Source organism: Oncorhynchus mykiss, chromosome 10 (genome assembly GCF_057628025.1).
Source record: "Oncorhynchus mykiss isolate SJ-2025 chromosome 10, ASM5762802v1, whole genome shotgun sequence".
In the NCBI taxonomy this organism is placed as follows: Eukaryota; Metazoa; Chordata; class Actinopteri; order Salmoniformes; family Salmonidae; genus Oncorhynchus; species Oncorhynchus mykiss.
The window spans coordinates 43,922,829-43,947,518 of record NC_143031.1 but is presented as its reverse complement, the minus strand read 5'-3'; the positions used below and the strand labels follow the sequence as shown (position 1 = coordinate 43,947,518).

At 41.5% G+C, this 24,690-nt stretch overlaps 1 protein-coding gene across 2 annotated transcripts in view; it reads left to right on the top strand.

Annotated features, from left to right (window-relative positions):
* Positions 1 to 24,681, top strand: part of LOC110533959 (nuclear protein AMMECR1) — a 38,438-nt gene extending 13,757 nt beyond the window's left edge. For both annotated transcript variants that reach the window (XM_021618556.3, XM_090186713.1), the window contains exons 2-6: positions 178 to 288; positions 16,465 to 16,579; positions 17,391 to 17,481; positions 17,608 to 17,704; positions 19,209 to 24,681. In XM_021618556.3, coding sequence (XP_021474231.1) covers positions 178 to 288; positions 16,465 to 16,579; positions 17,391 to 17,481; positions 17,608 to 17,704; positions 19,209 to 19,323 — 529 coding nt within the window. In that variant the 3' untranslated portion in view covers positions 19,324 to 24,681. The remainder of the gene's footprint in view (positions 1 to 177; positions 289 to 16,464; positions 16,580 to 17,390; positions 17,482 to 17,607; positions 17,705 to 19,208) is intronic.
* Positions 24,682 to 24,690: the final 9 nt, after the last annotated feature.

Below are 24,690 nucleotides of genomic sequence, written 5' to 3'. Positions count from 1 at the left end.
TCACCCCTAGGAATGTGAGAAATCAATGTAAATATTGCCTCAATTGTTTTTCTCAACCCTAAGTGGGTCCTGAATCTTCAAATAAACACACACGAGGGTAGGCCTAGTTTTTACATGATGTTCTAATGTTTTAAACTCTAAAGGTCCTAACATTGTCTTCCCTTCTTTCTATTTCAGCCCGCTGTTCGTCACATGGAAAATAGGCAGAGACAAGCGGTTGAGGGGATGTATAGGTACATTTTCTGCCATGAACCTGCACTCAGGACTCAGGGAGTACACCCTTACCAGGTAAGCCTCTCTTAATTTGATCATCATGCCCAGAGGTCCGAGCATGTACTGCGCTTTCCTTTAGGCTAAACCACTGCAGTCAGGCTTTTTCTCCAAACAAAAGTCTCCCTCAGTGGAAGATAAAAGTACAGCGGCTGGTTCCGACCCGTCAAGCGCTATGAGGCGGAGGGTGGTGAGCAGTGATGGGGGGAGACGAGTGTAGGCGCTAGCAGACGCACCGTGTCTGTGTTATCTCCCTGTAGTCTGCTGGGATATCTCCGGAGGGACTGGCTGACTGTCACACTTTTGCCTCATAGGCATGAACAACACAATAGAGGAAGGGAATGAGGGATGATGACAAATCTTTTTTGTGGTATTGAAGTAAAAAAATAAATATCTGGGTGTGAAGTGGATTTATCTTTTGTGTCTGTTCTTATTATTCAGTCACTGAAAGAGACCCCCGCCATCAGAGCAACAATTCTGCTTTGTTGGATTATGTAAGGAAAGGGCTCATTGAACGGGGACAAACGGCATACCAGCTGGACAGGAAAAAATTACTGTGTTTGAATGGGCAGGGGGTGCACATTAGGCTGAGCTGTAGCTCTCTATTGCTTTCCCACACACATATAGTGACATACATACATACATACACACTCACTCAAAGACACACTGACATCTGGAACTGGGCTCCTATTGGCTCCAAGTTAAGACTCCTGCCAGCCTCCTATTGGCCAGCGCTGTTGCTAGGATGATTCCACACTGAGGCCTATAGAGGAGGTGATGCACTGCAACAGAGAGATCAATCTTTCTGCTGTTACAGCAAATGTCAAGTTGGGCTCGACTAAATCAATTCATTTATTTGATCTGATAACATAGAAGCCCTTACAATAGCATTTCAGCAAAAAAATGTTTTATTTAGTTGATATGCATATTTTTAAAGAGCCTCAAACAGAGTTTCCTGTAGCTTTTGTTTTTAAGTTCACCGTAGGTAGTCAAGGTTCAAGGATAATGTATTTGAAAGTTTATTCTGTGGACTGAACTGTACCACAAATGTTTTTATTTTATTTTTTTTTTAGAGGGGGAGAGCAGCGTGTTGTCAGGGGGAACCAAAAAACAGGGCGAAGCGTCCAGATGAGGATGCCAGTAAAGCTGAGGGTTTTCTTCACTCAGTATGAATGCCTTTGTGAGCACGAATGTCATTAGTGAGGCCTGGGTTTCTTCTGGGGAAAAAGGGGGGCCTTTTTGTATTCAACTCTAACAGTAATGTTATCAATATTACTGTCTTCTTTGATCAAAAGAAGGATAATCCTTCATGTTTTACATGCAAAAGTAATTATGCTATGATTTTTCTAGCTTGTTTGTCTGAAAATAGCTGTATCTGATCATGTATTTTGCTGAGCCGAACAGACAGGGCAGCTTTAGTTTTTGTCTCAGGGCTCGTGTTAACTTAACCCATGGTCGTCTTTTTGCTTTCAGACACTTTTTCCTCCAGCTGCATTCCAATCTCCCTGGTTCTAATTATTCAACTTTGAAGATCTCATAATGCCACAATCTCACCAGGCAGAACAGAATGCATGCTTAGGAAGATGTTATTGTGTCAAACACACAGTTCATTTCTGACTGTGCCTGTTCAATCCTCCCAACAAACAATTGTGGTTCGCCTCTGCTGCTGTTCCCTTTTTGAGACCAATGTTTTAAATAATGTTTTCAAAGAGCAGGATGTTCATGGCTGAGGGAGACGATGATTATTATACAGTTGCCTGGAAGCCGCTATTGTACCAAGTAAGCCATGTCCTATAATTATCCAGTTAATGTTTAGGGAATTTAGGCTATACCTCAGCAATTCTACAGAACACCCCTCCCACTCTTACCAAATACAAAAATATAACAAGGAGCTTGTGCCTTGGAGCTTGTGTGTGTGTTTTCAGTTATGTGTACGTCAAAGGACATTTGGTGCTGAATAAATCATGCATCACATGCACATCCAGAGGAGGAACGGCCCCAGGGACTTACAGGAAGGTTTTACCTCCCTGAGAGATGTTGCTCAGTGCTCAGCCTGGCTCTCAGACATGTATGTAACTCATTTACACTGTCATGGCCAGTTCAGATGCAGCTTTGCCTGTTTTAAGGGCCCCAACAGTCATTCTGATTCACATGTAAAATAGCCTTTTGTGTGACTAAAACATCACACACACACAATTTGTCTGATTTAACATGTTCAAAGTTGAAAAGTGAGAAAAGGTACTTATTCGCTCATGTCAAACTACCAGGAAGTCTGACAAGACAGACTGGGCTAATAGGCAGAGTGGTGGGGGAGCTCACATTGACTTGGTTATTTGAAAATGCCTATATCAAGTAGAGGTCGACCGATTCATCGGAATGGCCGATTAATTAGAGCCGATTTCAAGTTTTCATAACAATCGGAAATCTGTATTTTGGACACCGATTTGGCCTATTATATAAAAAAAAAATAAAAAAAATATAAATATATATATATATATATATATATATATATATATATATATATATATATATATATATATATATATATATATATATATATATATATATATATATATATATATATATATATATATATATATATATATATATATATATATAATATATATAATATATATATATATATATATTATATATATAATATATATATATATATATTATATATTATATATATATATTATATATATATATATATATATATATTATATATATATATATATATATATATTATATATATATATATAATATATATAATATATTATATATATATATATATATATATATATTATATATATATATATATTATATATATATATTATATATATATATATATTATATATATATATATATATATATATATATATATTATATATATATATATATATATATTATATATATATAATATATATATTATATATATATTATATATATATATTATATATATATATATTATATATATATTTTACACCTTTATTTAACTAGGCAAGTCCGTTAACACATTCTTATTTTCAATGACGGCCTAGGAACGGTGGGTTAACTGCCTTGTTCAGGGGCAGAACGACAGATTTTTACCCTGTCAGCTCCGGGATTCAATCTAGCAACCTTACAGTTAACTAGTCCAACGCTCTAACCACCCGTCTCTCATTGCACTCCTCGAGGAGCCTGCCTGTTACGCGAATGCAGTAGAAGCCAAGGTAAGTTGCTAGCTAGCATTAAACTTATCTTATAAAAAACAATCAATCATAATCACTAGTTAACTACACATGGTTGATGATATTACTAGTTTATCTAGCGTGTCCTGCGTTGCATATAACTTATGCAAAGCAGGGGGATGATTTAACAAAAGTGCATTTGCAAAAATAAATCACAATCGTTGCACGAATGTACCTAACCACAAACACCAATGCCTTTCTTAAAATCAATACACAGAAGTATATATTTTTAAACCTGCATATTTAGCTAAAAGAAAGGTTAGCAGGCAATATTAACCAGGTGAAATTGTGTCACTTCTCTTGCATTAATTGCAAGCGGAGTCAGGGTATATGCAACAGTATGGGCAGCCTGGCTCGTTGCGAACTAATTTGCCAGAATTTTACATAATTATGACATAACATTGAAGGTTGTACAATGTAACAGGAATATTTAGACTTAGGGATGCCACCCGTTAGATAAAATGCCGAACAGTTCCGTATTTCACTGAAATAATAAACGTTTTGTTTTCGAAATGATAGTTTCCGGATTCGACCATATTAATGACCAAAGGCTCGTATTTCTGTGTGTTATTATGTTATAATTAAATCTATGGTTTGATAGAGCAGTCTGACTGAGCGGTGGCAGGCTCGTAAGCATTCATTCAAACAGCACTGTTGTGCGTTTTGCCAGCAGCTCTTCGCTGTGCTTCAAGCGTTGCGCTGTTTATGACTTCAAGCCTATCAACTCCCGAGATTAGGCTGGTGTAACCGATGTGAAATGGCTAGCTAGTTAGCGGGCTGCGCGCTAATAGCGTTTCAATTGGTGACGTCACTCGCTCTGATACTTGGAGTAGTTGTTCCCCTTGCTCTGCAAGGGCCGCAGCTTTTGTGGAGCGATGGGTAACGATGCTTCGAGGGTGGCTGTTGTCGATATGTTCCTGGTTCGAGCCCAGGTAGGGGCAAGAAGAGGGACGGAAGCTATACTATTACACTGGCAATACTAAAGTGCCTATAAGAACATCCAATAGTCAAAGGTATATGAAATACAAATGGTATAGAAAAAAATAGTCCTATAAAATATTATTAACTACAACCTAAAGCCTCTTACCTTGTAATATTGAAGTCTCATGTTAAAAGGAACCACCAGCTTTCATATGTTCTCATGTTCTGAGCAAGGAACTTAAACGTTAAACTTTTTTACATGGCACATATTGCACTTTTACTTTCTTCTCCAACACTTTGTTTTTGTGTTATTTAAACCAAATTGAACATGCTTCATTATTTATTTGAGGCTAAATTGGTTTAATTTATGTATTATATTAAGTTAAAATAAGTGTTCATTCAGTACTGTTGTAATTGTCAATTTTACAAATAAATAAAAACAATCTGCCGATTTAATCGGTATCAGCTTTTTTTTTTTGGTCCTCCAATAATTGGTATCGGTATCGACGCTGAAAAATCATAATCGGTCGACCTCTATCAAGCAACATGGACCCAGTGTTGTTGCGAGATTATCTCAAGGAAATCTGCTGATACACAAAGCAGCTCACATTGTTTTGCAAATTATTAGTTTATCGTGTTTGGTTATTGTAACAGCATCCATATAGACAATGTTGGCCATATAATTTAGCTAACTAGCCCAAATAGAATTGTCAGGAATGTTTATCAAGCTAATTAGGTAGTTAATCTTGGGCAATTTTACTTTAAAATAACATTTAATTTGTCACATACTTTGTGAAAGAAAGGTGTAGACTTAAAGTGAAATGCTTACTATTCAACAACGCAAAAAAAAAAGTTGAAATGTTTAAAAAAAATAATAACACAAGGAATAAATACACAATAAGTAATGATAACTTGGCTATATACGCAGGGGTACGAGGTAGCGGTAGATATGTACATATAGGTAGGGATAAAGTGACTAGACACCGGGATAGATAATAATCAGTAACAGCAGCTTATGTGATGAGTCAAAAGACTTAGTGCAGATATTCAGCGTAGCTAATAGTTTGCTAAATAAAACTAAAACTAATAGTTTGTCTTATAGCTTGGGGATAGAAGCTGTTCAGGGTCCTGTTAGTTCCTGGAACAGCTTGCTGTACAGGTGAGCGTCTGGGTACATTTCCAGGATGGAGCTCCCGACCAACAGTTATTGTGCTGACGTTGCTTCCAGAGGCAGTTTGGAACTCGGTAGTGAGTGTTGCAACCGAGGACAGACGACTTTACACGCTTCAGCACTTGTCAGTCCCATTCTGTGGCCTACCACACAAGCGGCAGAAATTTGACGAACTGACTTGTTGGAAAGGTGTCATCCTATGACAGTGCCACGTTGAAAGCTACTGAGCTCTTCAGTAAGGCCATTCTACTGCCTGTGTTTATCTATAGAGTTTGCATGGCGGTGTGCGCAATTTTTATTCAGCTCTCAGCAATGGGTGTGACTGAAATAGCTGAATCCACTCATTTGAAGGGGTGTCCACATACTTTCACATATACAGTACCAGTCAAAAGTTCAGACACACCTACTCATTCAAGGGTTTTTCATTATTTTTACTAAACTCAGCAAAAAAAAGAAACTTCCCCTTTTCAGGACACTGTCTTTCAAAGATAATTCGTAAAAATCCAAATAACTTCACAGATCTTCATTGTAAAGGGTTTAACACTGTTTCCATGCTTGTTCAATGAACCATAAACAATTAATGAACATGCACCTGTGGAACGGTCGTTAAGACACTAACAGCTTACAGACAGTAGGCAATTGAGGTCACAGTTATGAAAACATAGGACACTGAAGAGGCCTTTCTACTGACTTTGATAAACACCAAAAGAAAGATGCCCAGGGTCCCTGCTCATCTGCGTGAATGTGCCTTAGGCATGCTGCAAGGAGGCATGAGGACTGCAGATGTGGCCATGGCAATAAATTGCAATGTCGTTACTGTGAGACGCCTAAGACAGTGCTACAGGGAGACAGGACGGACAGCTGTTCATCCTCGCAGTGGCAGACCACGTGTAATAACACATGCACAGGATCGGTACATCTGAACATCAGGATGGAAACAACTGCCCGAGTTACACCAGGAACGCACAATCCCTCCATCAGTGCACAGACTGTCCGCAATAGGCTGAGAAAAGCTGGACTGAGGACTGTAGGCCTGTTGTAAGGAGGTCCTCACCAGACATCACCAGCAACAACGTCGCCTATGGGCACAAACCCACCGTCGCTGGACCAGACAGGACTGGCAAAAAGTGCTCTCCACTGACAAGTCACGGTTTTGTCTCACCGGGGGCGATGGTCGGATTCGCATTTATCGTCGAAGGAAAGAGCGTTACACCGAGGCCTGTACTCTGGAGTGGGATCGATTTGGAGGTGGAGGGTCCGTCATGGTCTTGGGCGGTGTGTCACAGCATCATTGGACTGAGCTTGTTGTCATTGCAGGCAATCTCAACGCTGTGCGTTACAGGGAAGACATCCTCCTCCCTCATGTGGTACCCTTCTTGCAGGTTCATCCTGACATGACCCTCCAGCATGACAATGCCACCAACCATACTGCTCGTTCTGTGTGTGATTTCTTGCAAGACAGGAATGTCAGTGTTCTGCCATGGCCAGCGAAGAGCCCGGATCTCAATGCTATTGAGCACATCTGGGACCTGTTGGATCTGGGACCTGTTGGAGTGCTAGGGCCATTCCCCCAAGAAATGTCTGGGAACTTGCAGGTGCCTTGGTGGAAGAGTGGGGTAATATCTCACAGCAAGAACGGGCAAATCTGGTGCAGTCCATGAGGAGATGCACTGCAGCACTTAATGCAGCTGGTGGCCACACCAGATACTGACTGACTTTTGATTTTGACCCCCCCTTTGTTCAGTGACATTATTCCATTTCTGTTAGTCACACGTCTGTGGAACTTGTCCAGTTTATGTCTCAGTTGATGAATCTTATGTTCATACAAATATTTACACAATATATTCAATATTTACGCAGTTGACAGTGCGAGGACTTTTCTTTTTTTGCTGAGTTTATTTTCTGCATTGTAAAATAATAGTGAAGACATCAAAACTATGAAACAACACACATGGAATCATGTAACCAAGAAAGTGTTAAACAAATCAAAATGCATTTGAGATTCTTCAAAGTAGCCATCCTTTGCCTTGATGATAGCTTTGCACACTCTTGGCATTCTTTCAACCAGCTTCATGGGGTTGTTGAGAGAATTCCAAGAGTGTGCAAAGCTGTCATCAATGCAAAGAGTGGCTACTTTGAACAATCAAAAATAAACAAATCCAAATATATTTTTTCTAACACTTTTTGGTCACTACATGATTCCATATGCATTATTCCATAGTTTTGATGTCTTCACTATTATTCTACAATGTAGAAAATAGTACAAATGAAGAAAAACCCTTGAATGAGTAGGTTGGTCTGAACTTTTGACTTGTAGTGTGTGGTGACAATCAATGATGTCAAGAAGTTTGTAGGATTCTCCCGTTTGGCATGTCTCTTGATGTAATGACACTACAACAGTGTCAGAGTTTCGGGCAACTTTCTCCCATGCTTTTGTTCCATGCTGGCTAAAGACCTAGCTACCCAATAACTAGCTTACAGCAGGGGGAGGGGAGAACCAGTAACTTTTTATGATCAAACTTTATCGTTGTAAAAGGAAATAAGGTTGGTATCTAATTTTATGCAAAGTATGCCTATGTGTATTACATTTGGTTATTGTTTTAGTCATATTATTTCTTAAACATCTTTCTCAGGGTTAGTGAGCGTTAACCAACCTGATAGCCTCGCTGGTTCACAGTGGGGGAGAGAGGATGCAGTTGAATACGGTGTTGTTTTTGTGTGTGTTTATACATCTGTGGCTGGGATGAGACAGAGGAGCAAACAATTCATTAAAGAATGCATTCATTTTATAGTGGCTGGATACAAGCGGTTTCAATGTTTCTCTGTCTATCTCTCTGTGTTCCTCACGTGATCTGCGCTCGTGTCAAAAGGCCCTTGCTGCAAACCTTCACCCGCCCAATAATCTGTCATTCACCGTAGGAATGTCATACATTAGTGTGTGTTCGTTGTACTGTTTTATATATATACTATGAGGTAACTGACCACGTTTTGGAGGTCAAGCTCATCACTTCCGCCATTTATCTTTGGGACCATAGATCCATTCATTGTAGCCCCTCTACAACTGGTATTAATAAATATATTAAAATATTTAGTTGATAGATGACAATCGGATCACTGTTTGGCGTCCATCTGGTATTATACTGCGTTTTATGGATAAGCCTACCTCGTCAGCGTTGGTCTGTAGAGAATAAACAGCTTAGCATCCTGCTCCACCTCTCACTCTTAGAGGATCTTACAAAGCATGCTGTGTCTCTGTAATGTGTTATGCGTGCTGTCCAGAGCAGCCATTTTGTAGAGGGTTAGATCATCGGTTTGTTTTAGTAGACGGCCCTCGTGCTCTGAAACTACCAGCCAGGCAGACTTGTCACGTCCCTGTTGTACTCCCCTCTGCTAGAACTGGAACTGATGATGACTGCACCAGCAAAGGAATGTGGACACATCAACTTAGTGGATGCAGTGTTTGTATTCAGCTATAGGCCTAAGTGGAGCTTATAAAATGTGAACACGTGTGAAACACAGGCTTGGCTTAATAATATTTGGATAAAAGGGTCAGCTCAGGAAAACTACAGGTTTATTTGTATAATGACTCATCTGATACTGAGGGTAAGCCTCACTACTCTCCTGTATTTCCAGAGGTATGTGGGCAATGTTTGTGCATCCATATTGAGTCTACTGTCTGAGGAATATTTGCCAACCCTGCCCCTCTAATCAATCAGTTTGTTCTGCTGCTCTGCCACCAGCAGCACGAAGCATTCCCCTCTCTCTCCCATGGAATCTTTTAAGGGAGCTGCAGAGAATGCAACACTGGCATTAGAATAATTTCTCCAGCCATGGCTGTTGTTTAGCCACTGAGACTCTTAGAGCCGATGTCATAGCTGGTCAGGACATTATAGAATGTGGGTGGACTGTCTAATCCTGTTTATCGTGACGAAAATGATCATGTTTTCCACCCACCTCGTCATTAACCATGTTGTTAATACAGGAAATGGAGGGGCCAGTGAAACACGAGAAATGACAGATATTGGGAGGTCCTGACTCGTAGGGGATGTGTAAGGGCGTCTGTGAAATGAAGGATGACCAGCTGAAAGCTCTTGAGTCTAGATTGTAGGAGGCTTAGCTGTTTGTTCTGTAGAAGGGTGCTGTGTTGTCTTACTCAATAGACGAAAAGATACTCACATATACACAGAAATGGGTCCCCTGCACTCTTCCGCCTTAGCTGACTCTGTAATCGAATCAAATTGTATTTGTCACACGCGCCGAATGCCACAGTTATTACCATGAAATGCTTACTTACGAGCCCTTAACCAAGAATGCAGTTTTTTAAAAGTAAGAATTTGCTGAATAACCTAAAGGAAAAATGGTAATAAAATAGCGATAACAAGGCTAATATACAAGTCAATGTGCATGGGAACGGGCTTGTCGAGGTAATTGATTTAATTAAATCAATTACATTTAATTACATGTAGGTAGGAGTAAAGTGACTAGGCATAAATAGTAAACAGAGTAGCAGCAGTGGAGTGTCATTGTGTGTGTGGTTAGAGTCCAGTGAGTGTACATCGCCTGTGCAAGAGTGTCAGTACAAAAACTAAGCTATGAATAAGAATAAAATAAGGGGGTCAATGCAAATAGTCCGTTTGGCCTTATGACTTGGGGGTAGAAGCGCTCCGGTGCCGCTTGTAGCAGAGCGAACAGTCTGACATTTTTAGGACATTCCTCTGACACCGCCTGGTATAGACGTCCTGGATGGCTGGAAGCTTGGCCCCAGTGATGTACTGGGCCGTACGCACTACCCTCTGTATGCCGAGCAGTTGCCATACCAAGCGGGGACGCAACCAGTCACTATTCTCTCGATGGTGCAGCTGTACAACCTTTTGAGGAGCTGAGGTCCCTTGACAAATCTTTTCAGCCTCCTGAGGGGGAATAGGGGTTGTCGTGCCCCCTTCACAACTGCTTGGGTGTGTTTGGACCATGATAGTTCCTTAGTGATGCGGACACCAAGGAACATGAAGCTCTCGACCTGCTCCATTACAGCCCTGTCGACGTAAATGGGTATGCACTCGGCCCTCCTTTTCCTGTAGTCCACGATGTCTTGCTCATGTTGTGGAAGAGGATGACCTGGCACCACACTGCCAAGTCTCTGACCTCCTCCGTTCTGGCTGTCCCGTCGAAGTTCATCAGGCCTACCACCTTTGTGTCGTTGGCAAACTTAATGATGGTGTTGGAGTCGTGCATGGCCACGCAGTCATGGGTGAACAGGGAGTACAGGAAGGGACTAAGCACGCACCCCTGAGGGGCCCCCGTGTTGAGAGTCAGCGTGGCGAATGTGTTGCCAATCCTCACCACCTGGGGGCGTCCCGCCAGGAAGTCCAGGATCCAGTTGTGGAGGGAGATGTTCAGTTCCAGGGTTCTTCGCTTAGTGATGAGCTTGTAGGGCACTATGATGTTCAACGCTGAGCTGTAGTCAATGAACAGCATTCTCACGTAGGTGTTCCTTTTGTCCAGATGGGAAAAGGCAGTGTTGGAGTGCAATAGAGATTGTGTCAATCCTTGGATATGTTGGGGCGGTATGCAAATTAGAGTGGTTTCTGGGATGATGGTGTTGATATGAGCCATGACCAGCCTTTCAAAGCATTTCATGGCTACAGATGTGAGTGCTACGGGCGATAGTTATTTAGGAAGTTTACCTTGGCGTTCTTGGGCACAGAGACTATGGTGTTCTCTTTGAAACGTGTAGGTATTACAGACTGGGTCAGGGAGAGGTTAATATTGTGAAGTGAAGACACTTGCCAGCTGGCCAGCGCATGTTCTGAATACGTGTCCTGGTAATCTGTCGGACTCTGCGGCCTTGTGAATATTAACTTGTTAAAAAAGTCTTGTCAGGCAATGTGTGATCCTGCTACGGAGAGCACAGTTGCCCAGAACAGCTGGTGCTCTCATGCATAGTTCAGTGTTGCTTTCCTCGAAGTGAGCATAGAAGGCATTTAGCTTGTGTGGTAGGCTTGCGCCACTGGGCAGCTCGGGGCTGGGTTTCCCTTTTGTAATCTGTGATAGTTTACAAGCCCTGCCACATCAGACTAGCGTCTAACGGTGTAGTAGGAGTCGATCTTAATCCTGCATAGACGCTTTGCATGTTTGATGGTTCGTCGGAGGGCGTAGCGGGATTTCTTACAAGCATCCGGATTAGTGTCCCAGTCCTTAACTACCAGCTCTAGTCTTTAGCTCATTGCGGATGTTGCCTATAATCAATGGCTTCTGGTTGGGTCACTGTGTGGACTACGTCGTCGATGCACTTATTAATGAAGCCGGTGACGGATGTGGTAAACTCCTCAATGCCATCAGATGAATCCCGAAAAATATTCCAGTCTGTGCTAGTGAAACAGTCCTGTAGCTTAGCCAAATAAGGCCGGTACCGATTAATCGGACAATTTTTATTTTTTGTGTGATTTAAAAAATATCTATTTTTATTTTATTTGTAATAATGACAATTACAACAATACTGAATGAACACTTATTTTAACTTAATATAATACATCAATAAAATCAATTTAGCCTCATGCAAAAACAGTGTTGGAAAATAAAGTAAAAGTGCAATATGTGCATGTAAGAATGCTAACGTTTCAGTTCCTTGCTCAGAACATGAGAACATATGAAAGCTGGTGGTTCCTTTTAACATGAGTCTTCAATATTCCCAGGTAAGAAGTTTTAGGTTGTAGTTATTATAGGACTGTTTTTTTCCTATACCATTTGTATTTCATATACCTTTAACTATTGGATGTTCTTATTGGCACTTTAGTATTGCCAGTGTAACAGTGTAGATTCCATCCCTCTCCTAGCCGCTACCTGGGCTCGAACCAGGAACACATCGACAACAGCCACCCTCGAAGCATCGTTACCCATGCAGAGCAAGGGGAACAACTACTCCAAGTCTCAGAGCGAGTGACATTTGAAATGCTATTAGCGCTCACCCCGCTAACAAGCTAGCCATTTCACATCGGTTACACCAGCCTAATCTCGGGAGTTGATAGGCTTGAAGTCATAAACAGCGCAATGCTTGAAGCATTGTGAAGAGCTGCTGGCAAAACGTACGAAAGTGCTGTTTGAATGAATGCTTACGAGCCTGCAGGTGCCTACCGTCGCTCAGTCAGACTGCTCTTTCAAATCAGACTTAATTATGACATAATAACACACGGAAATACGAGCCTTAGGTCATTAATATGGTCGAATCCGGAAACTATCGTTTCGAAAACAAAACGTTTATTCTTTCAGTGAAATACGAAACTCCGTATTTCATTTAACGGATGGCATCCCTAAGTCTAAATATTGCTGTTACATTGTACAACCTTCAATGTTATGTCATAATTACGTACAATTCTGGCAAATTAGTTCGCAACGAGCCAGGCTGCCCAAACTGTTGCATGTACCATGACTCTGCGTGAAGAGAAATGACACAATTTTATCTGGTTAATATTGCCTGCTAACCTTTCTTTTAGCTAAATATGTAGGTTAAAAAATATATACTTCTGTGTATTGATTTTAAGAAAGGCATTGATGTTTATGGTTAGGTACACGTTGGAGCAACGACAGTCCTTTTTCGCGAATGCGCACTGCATCGATAGTATGCAACGCAGGACACGCTAGATAAACTAGTAATATCATCAACCATGTAGTGATTATGATTGATTGTTTTTTATAAAATAAGTTTAATGCTAGCTAGCAACTTACCATGGCTTCTTATAGCATTCGCGTAACAGGCAGGCTCCTCGTGGGGCAGGTGGTTAGAGGGTTGGACTAGTTAACCGTAAGGTTGCAAGATTGAATCCCTGAGCTGACAAGGTAAAAATATGTTGTTCTGCCCCTGAACAAGGCAGTTAACCCACCGTTCCTAGGCTGTCATTGAAAAAAATAATGTATTCAAAGCACCATCACACCGCCACCTCCATGCTTCACGGTGGGAACCACACATGCGTAGTTCATCCGTTCACTTACTGTGTCTCACAGTGACACGGCGGAAGGAACCAAAAATCAAAAATATGGACTCATCAGACATATTTCCACCTGTCTCATGTCCATTGCTTCTGTTTCTTGGCCCAGGCAAGTCTCTTCTTATTGGTGTCCTTTAGTAGTGGTTTCTTTGCAGCAATTCGACCATGAATGCCTGATTCACACAGTCTCCTCTGGACAGTTGATGTTGAGATGTTATTTGGGCTGCAATTTCTGAAGCTGGTAACGCTAATGAATTTAACCTCTGCAGCAAAGAACTCTGGCTCTTCCTTTCCTGTGGCTGTCCTCATGAGAGCCAGTTTCATCATAGCGCTTGTTGGTTTTTGCGACTGCATTTGAAGGAACTTTCAAGGTTCTTGAAATGTTCCTTATTGACTGACCTTTAGGTCTTAAAGTAATGGACTGTCATTTATCTTTGCTTATTGGAGCTGTTCTTGCCATAGTATGGACTTGGTCTTTTACCGAATAGAGCTATTTTCTGTATACCATCCCCTATCTTGTCACAACACAACTGATTGGCTCAAATGCATTAAGACAGAAAGAAATTATGTTAATTGAAATGCATTTCTGGTGACTACCTCATGAAACTGGTTGAGAGAATGGTGAGAGTGTAACGCTGTCATCAAGGCAAAGGGTGGCTACTTTGAAGACTCTCATATAAAATATATTTTCATTTGTTTAACAGTTTTTTGTTTTGTATTTTTGTTTACTACATGATTTACTACATGATTTGTAGGAGTGGCAGGTAGCCTAGTGGTTAGAGCATTGGGCCAGTAACCAGAAGGTTGCTAGATCGAATCCCCGAGCTGACAAGGTCAAAATCTGTCGTTCTGCCCCTGATCATTGCAGTTAACCCACCGTTCCTAGGCTGTCATTGTAAATAAGAATTTGTTCTTAACTTCTTATGGCTGGGGGGCAGTATTGAGTAGTTTGGATGAATAAGGTGCCCAGAGTAAACGACCTCAGTCTCAGTTGCTAATATATGCATATTATTATTAATATTGGATAGGAAACACTCTGAAGTTGGATTTTCTCAGGTTTTCACCTGCCATTTAAGTTATGTTAAACTGTTTGAATGATGTCTGTGAGTATAACAGAACTCATATGGCAGGCGAAAACCTGAGAAAAATCCAACTTCAGAGTGTTTTCTATCCAATACTACTAATAATATGCATATATTACAATCTGGGACACGCTCATCCAAAAGGGAAAATGCTTCCCCCTATCCCAAAAAGGTTAATGCTTTTGTTGTTTTGTTGTCTTCACTATTATTTTACAACGTAGAAAATAGTAAAAAATAAAGAGAAATCCTGGAATGAGGCGTGTTCAAACTTACTATTTATTTATATTGTATGTATGTATGTGTGGTTATGTATATATGCACATCTTCAAATGACTAGATTCGGCAATTTCAGCAACCCCCGTTGCTGAAGGATGTATAATACAGCGTACAGCGATGTAGCATACAGCGATGGAATCTCTATAGACAATCATTGGCAGTAGAATGGCCTTACTGAAGATCTCAGTGACTTTCAACCTAGCACCGTCAAATGATGCCACCTTTCTAACAAGTCACTTAGTCAAATATCTGTCCTGGTCAACTTTAAGTGCTGTTATTGTGAAGTGGAAACTTCTAGCAGCAACAACGGCTCAGCCACAAAGTGGTAGGCTGCACAAGCTCACAGAATCGCACTGCCAAGTGTTGAAACGCGTAGCGTGTAAAAATCGTCGGTCCTCGGTTACAACACCCACTCCCGAGTTCCAAACTGACTCTGGAAGCAACGTCAGCACAATAACTATTCGTTGGGAGCTTCGTGAAATGGGTTTCCATGGCCGAGCAGCCGTACACAAGCCTTAGATCGCCATGCCAATGCCAAGCGTCGGCTGGAGTGGTGTAAAGATCGACACCATTGGACTATGGAGCAGGGGAAACACCTTCTCTGGAGTGATGAATCTTGCTTCACCATCTGGCAGTTTTGACAGACGAATCTGGATCTGGCGGGTGCCAGGAGAACGCTACCTGTGGCTGAATGGAAGCAATTCCCCGCAGCAATGTTCCAACATCTAGTGGAAATCCTTCCCAGAAGAGTGGAGGCTGTTATAGCGGCAAAGGGGGAACCAACTCCATATTAATGCCCATGATTTTGGAATGAGATGTTCGACAAGCAGGTGTCCATATACTTTTGGTCGTGTGTGTGTGTGTAACCTATGTGGTTCGAGCCCTGAATGCTGATTGGCTGAAAGCTGTGGTATATCAGACTGTACTACGGGTATGACAAAGCATTTTTTACATTTGTAATGCTCTAATTATGTTGGTAACCAGTTTATAATAGCAATAAGGAACCTCGGGTTTGTGGTATATGGCTGCATTGCGTCGTGCCAAATAACAGCCCTTAGCCGTGGTTTATTGGCCAAATACCACACCCCCTCTGGCCTTATTGCTTAAATATATTCCGGACTCTGACATTGCTCGTTGTGTTATTTATTTTTTCTTTTTAGATTATGTGCGTATTATTACTGCACTGTTGGCGCTACAATCACAAGCGTTTCGCTGCATCTGTGACCAATAAACATACAGTTTATTTGATTTGAATCGTGGAAGATGTCACTTAAAGGCTATTGCCATCTGTCTTCTGAAAGGATAAAGAAATATGCTTGCAGGGTTTCCTTTATTTGTATGTTCTCTTACCAAAGAGATTTGATCTTTATTTTCATTATAACCATAATGCCCTCAGCTTAGTGTGAGATGAAATGCAAATATAACTTTGGGTAGACATTGTCCTTGATAATCTGTTGGTCTTCCAGTTGGAACTGGTTCAAAGTAATGATGCTTATTTTCGCCCTAAAAGTCCCGTGCCTTTGTCTCCACAGTGCCCTTAAAGACAGCCGTTTTCCTCCCATGACGAGGGACGAGCTGCCACGCCTCTTCTGCTCAGTGTCTCTGCTCACCAACTTCGAGGACGTCGGTGATTACCTTGACTGGGAGGTAAGAGACTGAAACAAGACAGGTAGCTATTAATTCATCTTATGCAATACTCTTCAGTCATTGATTTTTATTTGAAATGAAATGGCCTTCACATATGTGAATCCAGCAGTTTAGATTGCCTGTGCCCCGGAGAGCAGTACACTTCCCACACAGAGCACACTGTAAAAGACAATCTCCAGTGTGAAGTAGAGATGAGAATTGGATACGGGAAGGGCTCTGCTGCAGTGGCACCTTCATGTCCTGAATGAACTGGACCCGATTGCAGATTCACACTGCAAGGATGATTTAGGCAGACAATCAGCATACATACACACACACACACACAGGCAACATGTTTTCGTGGTGAGGACATAAGCAGTCACCTTGTTGACCCAGATGGGATATACTGCAGGGAGTGGGCCCCAGGGGGGTAGGGTGCAACAAGGGTTGTGACGTGGGTTGGTGAATTGTGTATCACCTACCGGTTTGGATTATAATGGGAACAATCCTCTGAGCTACCTTGACTGGATCGTGGCCCTGCGCCGAGTGTGCTGGTTTACAGGGACACATCCTGTCTCCTCCATCCATTCACTCTCCTATTACCGTGGCCCTCCATTCCTCACCCTAAACCTCCAATTCCCTCGCAGCCTCTCACCCCCCCTTCACACAACAGAATCCAGTAGGTTAGGCTTAGTGCAGCAAGACATATTTAGGCATTCTAGTCGGTTGGACAGTGGCCAAAGACATGTAGTTCGTATAGATATTTCTCTCTGTTGGTCCTGTCATTAAAGTGATGTCTCTTCTCTCTCTCTCACCTTTCTCTGGCCTGTAGGTGGGTGTTCATGGCATTAGGATAGAGTTTTTCAATGAAAAAGGATCAAAGCGCACCGCCACCTATCTACCAGAGGTCGCAAAAGAGCAAGGTAAGTGGAATCCTGTGTCCACCTTTATGATCTCTGAATGACTGGAGGTCTTTGTTGTAGAGAGAAGTGGTATTCAAGGGGGACATAAAGGGGGATATTCAAGAGGAATCAACCTTCTCTGTGCAGGATGGGACCACATTCAGACCATAGATTCCTTACTACGAAAGGGAGGCTACAAAGCTCCCATCACAAATGACTTCAGGAAGACCATTAAGTTGACCAGGTAAGAGGCTGCTCTCCTTTCACACCGGATGCTGTCTGACTTCTACTGCTGGCTTTGGTTTTGCCTTAACCTCTCTAGGGCAGAGGTTCCGCTAGTGGAACCCCTCGACAACATTCTGCTGAAAAGGCAGCGCGTGAAATTCAAAAATATTTTTGGGAAATATGTAACTTTCATACATTAACAAGTCCAATACAGCAAATGAAAGATAAACATCTTTTTAATCTACCCATCGTGTCCGATTTTCAAAAATGCTTTACAGCGAAAGCACAACATATGATTATGTTAGGTCATAGCCAAGTAAAAAAAAACACAGCCATTTTTCCAGCCAAAGATGGGAGTCACAAAAAGCAGAAATATAGATCAAATTACTCGCTAACCTTTGATGATCTTCATCAGATGACACTCATAGGACATCATGTTACACAATACATATATGTATTGTTCGATAATGTGCATATTTACATCCAAAAATCTGTTTACATTGGCGCGTTACTTGCAGTAATGTTTTGATTCCAAAACATCCAGTGATTTTGCAGAAATACTCATAATATACATTGATAAAAGATACACCTGTTATTCACTTCATCAGAAGGCACTCCCAGGAATCCCAGTTCGACAATAAATGACTGATTTATTCCATAAAGTTCCATAAAGTCCATAATTTATGTCCAAATAGCCACTTGTTGTTAGCGTGTTCAGCCCACTAATCCATCTTCATGAGGCGCAGGCACTTCGTCCAGACAGAAACTCAAAAAGTTCCGTTACAGTCCTTTAGAAACATGTCAAACGATATATGGAATCAATCTTTAGGATGTTTTTAACATAAAACATCAATAATGTTCCAACCGGAGAATGAAGAAAAGCACTGGAACGAGAGTTAACTCTGTCGGGAGCGCGCGTCATGAGACCAAGGCACTCTGTCAGACCACTGACTCAGAGGTCTCATGAGCACCTCCTTTATAGTAGAATCCTCATTCAAGTTTCTAAAGACGGTTGACATCTTGTGGAAGCCATAGGAAGTGCAACTTTATCCATATCTCAATGTGCTTTGAAAAACTACAAACCTCAGATGTCCCACTTCCTGGTTGGATTTTTCTTAGGTTTTCCCCTGCCATATGAGTTCTGTTATACTCACAGACATCATTTCTAACCGATACTAATAATAATATGCATATATTAGCATCTGGGACAGAGTAGGAGGCAGTTCACTCTGGGCACGCTATTCATCCAAAAGTGAAAATGCTGCCCCCTATCCCAAAAAGGTTAAGTGTAAATTCTGGAAGTGGAAGTGCTGCTCACTACTGGGAATATGTGACTGGTGCATAATTACTGTAGGTGACCCTCCCAAAGCCCACCATGGTCCTGTTTGCCACTGTACCTCCAGGGAGATCAGTGACCGATTACTGCTAGATCATAGCAGCATTAGGAAGTAGAGATTGAGGTGCCGCTGCCAGGTAAGTTGGGGTAACTGTGCCTTCTCTAACTTCTCTCTCCTCCTGCTCAGGTACCGTAGCGAGAAGATGACGATGAGCTATGCGGAGTACATCGCCCACCGCCAGCACCATCACTATCAGAACGGCATCGGGCATCCTCTACCACCATACAACCATTATTCCTGACAGCGAGCCGCATGACCAATCACTGAACCTCTCTGCGGACCTTTTCCCAGGAGAGCCCGCCCCCTCCTGGTCTAGCTATCTCTACTACTGTACCATTTTATGATGATAGTTTCCGTTGCCATGCTGACGCTCTCCCAGACGTTGACGTGGCAACGGGTGGCAAAATAAGCATAAATTGATAATGACGAGAAAAAACAAACCTTTTTTTCCCTTTTTATCCTCCTATTGATTTAGTTTTTGCAGCATATATATTGATATCTATAACCCCTTTCGTTCATATTTTTGACAAGTAAACGAATACTAGATTAATACTTTGATTATTTTCAAAGAATCCTAATCAGGTTTTTGATTCTGTGGATGGAAGCAAGTCATATATGGTGGACTAGTCTTGCATAATGGTATATGCTCATATTTTGTGTAGGCTTTTCTACAGTGTTCCCTTCTATTAGGAAAATGTGTTTTTCTGTTGAATCCTTTCTTAGTAGCCTGACTGACATTGTGCGTATCATGTAGCAAGCCATCAGCAGTTCTGGAAGGTTGCATCATTTCCTCAATTTTGCGATTCCTCTCAAAAAAGTATTGACTGTTAAGGTTGGTTTGGCCTTTGTAAACCGTTGTAGTGATGTAATTGAGTAGATGTTGGGACGTGTATACCCAAGATTTTACATTGTGAGGTTGTGATGCCACACAAACAATATTAGCTGGTCTTTATTGCGTTACCCTACAAACCTGTTTGCTCTTCTGTGTGTGGTTAGCCGTTTGTAAGGTGCACATCTGACAGGACATTGAAACTGACACATTAAATTAGGAATAGGATCATGTCAAAATATTTCCCACAATGCTTGACAGAGCCTTTCATTTCCACCGGAGTGTTCATGGTGTTTTTGATAAACACTTCTAGACTTCATTTTTTAATTTATTTTTTAAATTGAACCTTTATTTAACTTGGCAAGTCAGTTAAGAACAAATTCTTATTTACAATGACTGCCTACACGGGCCAATTGTGCGCTGCCCTATGGGGACTCCCAATCATGGCCGGTTGTGATACAGCCTGGATTTGAACCAGGGCGTATAATGATGCCTCAAGCACTGAGATGCAGTGGCTTAGACCGCTGCGCCACTCTGAAACTTGAATTGAATTTGTCCGGCTACAGTTGTTATTTTCCCCCTCTCATTAAAACTTGAGAAATGTATGGAGGAAGCCATTTTAGCTTCAAATTAGGTTCTGTTCTTTGTCATTTTGAATCGGGCGAGGAATGAATGTGATCTACAGGGCTGGAGGATGTGGTTGGGTGGGAGAGTTGACTGCAGAGTACAGATAAATAATGATCCAAGTCATTGACCTCTGAGAAAAAGGCCTTCGTCCTGTTATTCCATGCCAGTTGGTTTGAGAGGGAAAACCAATGAATGAGACTTGAGTCTAGTGACGGGCACATGCTAAAACTACTACAAGCCATATTCTCTTTTTAATGCATGCTTTGTAAGAGTGGTCGTCTTTTGCTGTTTGCTTTTCTCCCCTCTAATAAGTAACTTCTCCGTGTTTACTTCCTCTACGAGTCAACTTTATTCTGGTGGCTTTGGTCCCAAAAGTTGTGTTTCCCCTCCGATTGTGCTCTGTGCTTGGTCCTGGTTAGGAATCTGGGCCTGTGAGACATTCTCTGGCCTTCCTCTAGTTACTCTGTGGACATGGGTTAGCGTCAAGGTTTGAACTCCTTTGTCCTGTTTGTGGCCTCCTCACCTCCAATGTTTACATCCGCATATGTTACATGCTTGATGACTGCCCGGTTGCCATAGATGTGCACTTTCATGTGCTCTCGTCAAACGTTAGGAGCTGCTGTGGAGGCTACTGGACTGAGTAGCTAGCTATAGTTGAACCCCTGACTCTGATCGTCGTCGGTTAAGTTGTTCAAATCACCCCTCCGTTATTTCCTCTTCATGACATGCTGCTGGTGAGGTGCTTGCTGGTTTCAGGACAAGTTACTCCCCATCTCTGTGCCACTAGAAACCATGCATAGGCTGTTGGTCTGTCTTGTCAGCTGGTTTGCAGCAGCTTCTGCCTGAGTTGGTGGGAACCGATGCAGAGGGAAACTAGTAAAGGGTGGATCAAGCTGCATTTAATCAAACTCTACATAAAGAGCCAGGGCTTTTAAAGGAGCAGGGAAGACATTTCCCCTCCCCCTCCTAGTATTCTTCATTGTCAGTCACATCCACGTCCAGTAGTTGGTATGTTTTAACAAGTGTCGTTGAGGGTTATCTCGTGACCTCTGTGTAGTGTACAGGATTTGATTTGTGTTTTTTGTGGTGACTGACAGTTTTGAAGGGTGCTTGTAAAAAAATAACAAAATAAACATATTTTCGTAACAGCCTTTACCAACTGACAGTAGGGTAAATCATTTTATTTCATTTTTATATGCAAAATGTTAAGGGCTTTTGGCACTCCATCCACAGTAACCTGAAATGACCCAGATTTCAGTTGTGTTGCCTTAAGGAATGATTAAATAAATATGGACCGGTAAAATGGTGCCCTGAGTGTTCCTCTGTCCCGTACTGTTGTCTAACCCTGACCTCAACCTACAGGGCAGTGAAGGTGAACCGGATTCACCCATTCACCCTCGGATAGACACATTATCGTAGTGGAGGCAGATGGGAACCTTTTGTGGTCAGACAGGCTACTTCATTAATATAGCCTAGTGTAGAAGTGGTTCAGATGAGCTCATCTCACCTGTTTACTGTGGTTCCCTGCTCAGAGATTGGATGGCCTTTCCATCATATCCTCTTGGGGTCAGGGAACTGATGCCTCAGACCATGCTGCTTAGTAATATTGACAGGACAAATTGACCTACTTAAAGAGATATTTTGCCCTTGTAGTTTGTCACAAAAACAGTTTTCAGAGAACTGTGGGAAAAGCTATCCTTGCTGCTGAACAGTCAGGTACCCATTTTCTGGTCCATTAAATACAGCACAACCTGAACTTTTTCTGGTCATGCTGCAAAACCAAGTCCACCGCTGTCTTTTACATGCTTGCTGATTTATATGTATACACAAATGCAATCCATTCTGTTGCATGTGTGTATGTGTATAAAACATGCAGAATGGTTAAATCCACGACATGCTTGATCTACGGTGTAGAGACTCATAACTCGTTAAAAAAAAGAGAAAATAAATAAAATGGTGCTATTGGACCTCGTGTTGGGGCGGTCGCGGGTTTCGTGACTGGTCATGCGGACTCATCGATCATATCCAACTTATTATCCTTGATATATGCAGATCTGTTCAACAGGTGTTTTTTCCCTACCAGTGTAAGTCAACACCCTGCAGGTTTGAAAGGACAAGAAGTCCCAACTAACCCCCCTCCTCCCTTCTCTACCCCCAACTCCCCACCCCTGCCTCATGGCCTTGGGGTTGAAGATGATATCTGGTTCAGTAGATGGTGTCATCAGAAGGGAACATTCTCTCCTGTGCTGGGACAGTAAAGAGTGGGAGTGAACAGGGCTGTCACCCCTGACACTCCACCGTAGGCCCTTTCCTTGCCCAGCCCACGACTGGATGTTCCAACAACACTTTATGTTTTACCTCTGTGTTAAATCGTTGTTACAGCTGTCCTGTACCCTATACTCATCCATGGGGTTGATTAACAGCTTCAAGGAAAGGTTCTGACTGAAGGCTCTCTCAACTCTGGCTCTTACGAACTGCCCCATAGGAAGTCCAGCGTTTTTAGCCTTCTTGAATATTGTCATGCATGTACAGTAAGTCTCTAACAGTGGTTTCTTTAAGCTAAAGGCCATGTTGCGACTTGGCTGGACATGAGGGTGGGTTTAACTGGCAGGTTTAGTGACAGCCGGACGAGTGCTGACGTCATCAGGATGCTCACATAATTATTGTATAATGTTTGACTGAGACCATTTGTTATCATTAATGTATATCAGAGGAGCATGGTGGGAGGAGCTATTGGAAGATGGGCTCATTGCAATAAATGTAATGCTATCAAACATATAGAAAACACGTTTGACAATGTGCCCGTCCTCCTATAGCTCCTCCCACCAGCCTCCTCTGAAGTATGTTACTTTCACATGGAAATGACTGAAAGTCTTTCTTTTTTTAACCTCAAGTCAAGATTCATGAATACCAGTCAAATGTGATTCTGACTGCTCATTTGCAGGACACCTCTGCCCATTGTTCATACTGACACAACTAGGATAATGTTAAAGACAGAATGTCATTTGGTTCCATACCAGGGTTATGGTTTAGTCCCAGCATTCCTTGTATGTGTATGCATATATCTTTGTTGAATGCTTAAGCTCATATAACCTTTTGTATGTTCGACCGAACCAAAGATGCCTCTGGCCACGTCCACATGCTGCTCTTCAGGCCTGGCTTCCTGTCCTTCCAAAAAACACCCCTGCAAGAGACAAAATGACTTCTTTTTTCCCTGTCTTTTTCTTTTTTTGTACGATTTCTAACTTTCTTTCTTTAGCAACTGCTTATTCAATTACTTTTTTTATTCTGTTTGAAGCCTTACCAGGCATCAAGGATAGTGAAATTACCTGGTTGCACAGTTTATTTTGTCAGATTATTTTCATTAGTGCAACAAAAAATAAAACCCCATAGCGTGCCTCCTAGATTTATGGGTTTCTATGTGTTTTTTCCTAAAGACCAGCAGTTATACTTCATATATAAAAGATGAGTTTCTCTTTTTTATGCCATTAAAGATGAAAAAGCCTCTTTTCTTTACTCTGGACCCAGTAGCTGCACTGGAATACAATCGCACTGATCTACAAATGAATACAACTTTTATAAGAAAATGTACTTTAAGAAAAAAAAACTTTTTTGTACATCAATTATTTTCAAAAAAATATTTTGGATCTAGTTTCTAAATTAATTGTGGTTTTCTATGTTCAGAAAATGTCAGACACCAAGTTGAGACATGTTGCTGTGCAGAGTGACAGTCTCTGCTGTGGTGGCATGACAGGATGTGGGGTTGCCTGGCGTAACCCCTCACAACCACCTTTTATTTCTTCTACTTTACATTTTTGGTTCACTTTCTCAACTTTAGTAACTTGAAAATGTTGATGGAATAATATGAACTGGGAAATAAACGACTTACCTTTAGAGCTAGATCCTCCTTCCCCATTGAATTGCTGTTAGTGTGATGAGACTTAATGGGCATTTATGATAGTATGGCATATAAAAAAAAAATACCCACCCCCAAAAATTGTGGGGGAAAAAAAAATCATATATATTGATGGGTTATCAGTGGGTATGTGAGCAATGGCTGTGGAGATAATGTAGTTAAACATTTATTACCTTTAAATCATTTATCCAATAAAAACATTTAAAACCAAGTGAAAATATACAAAATTGTGTGCA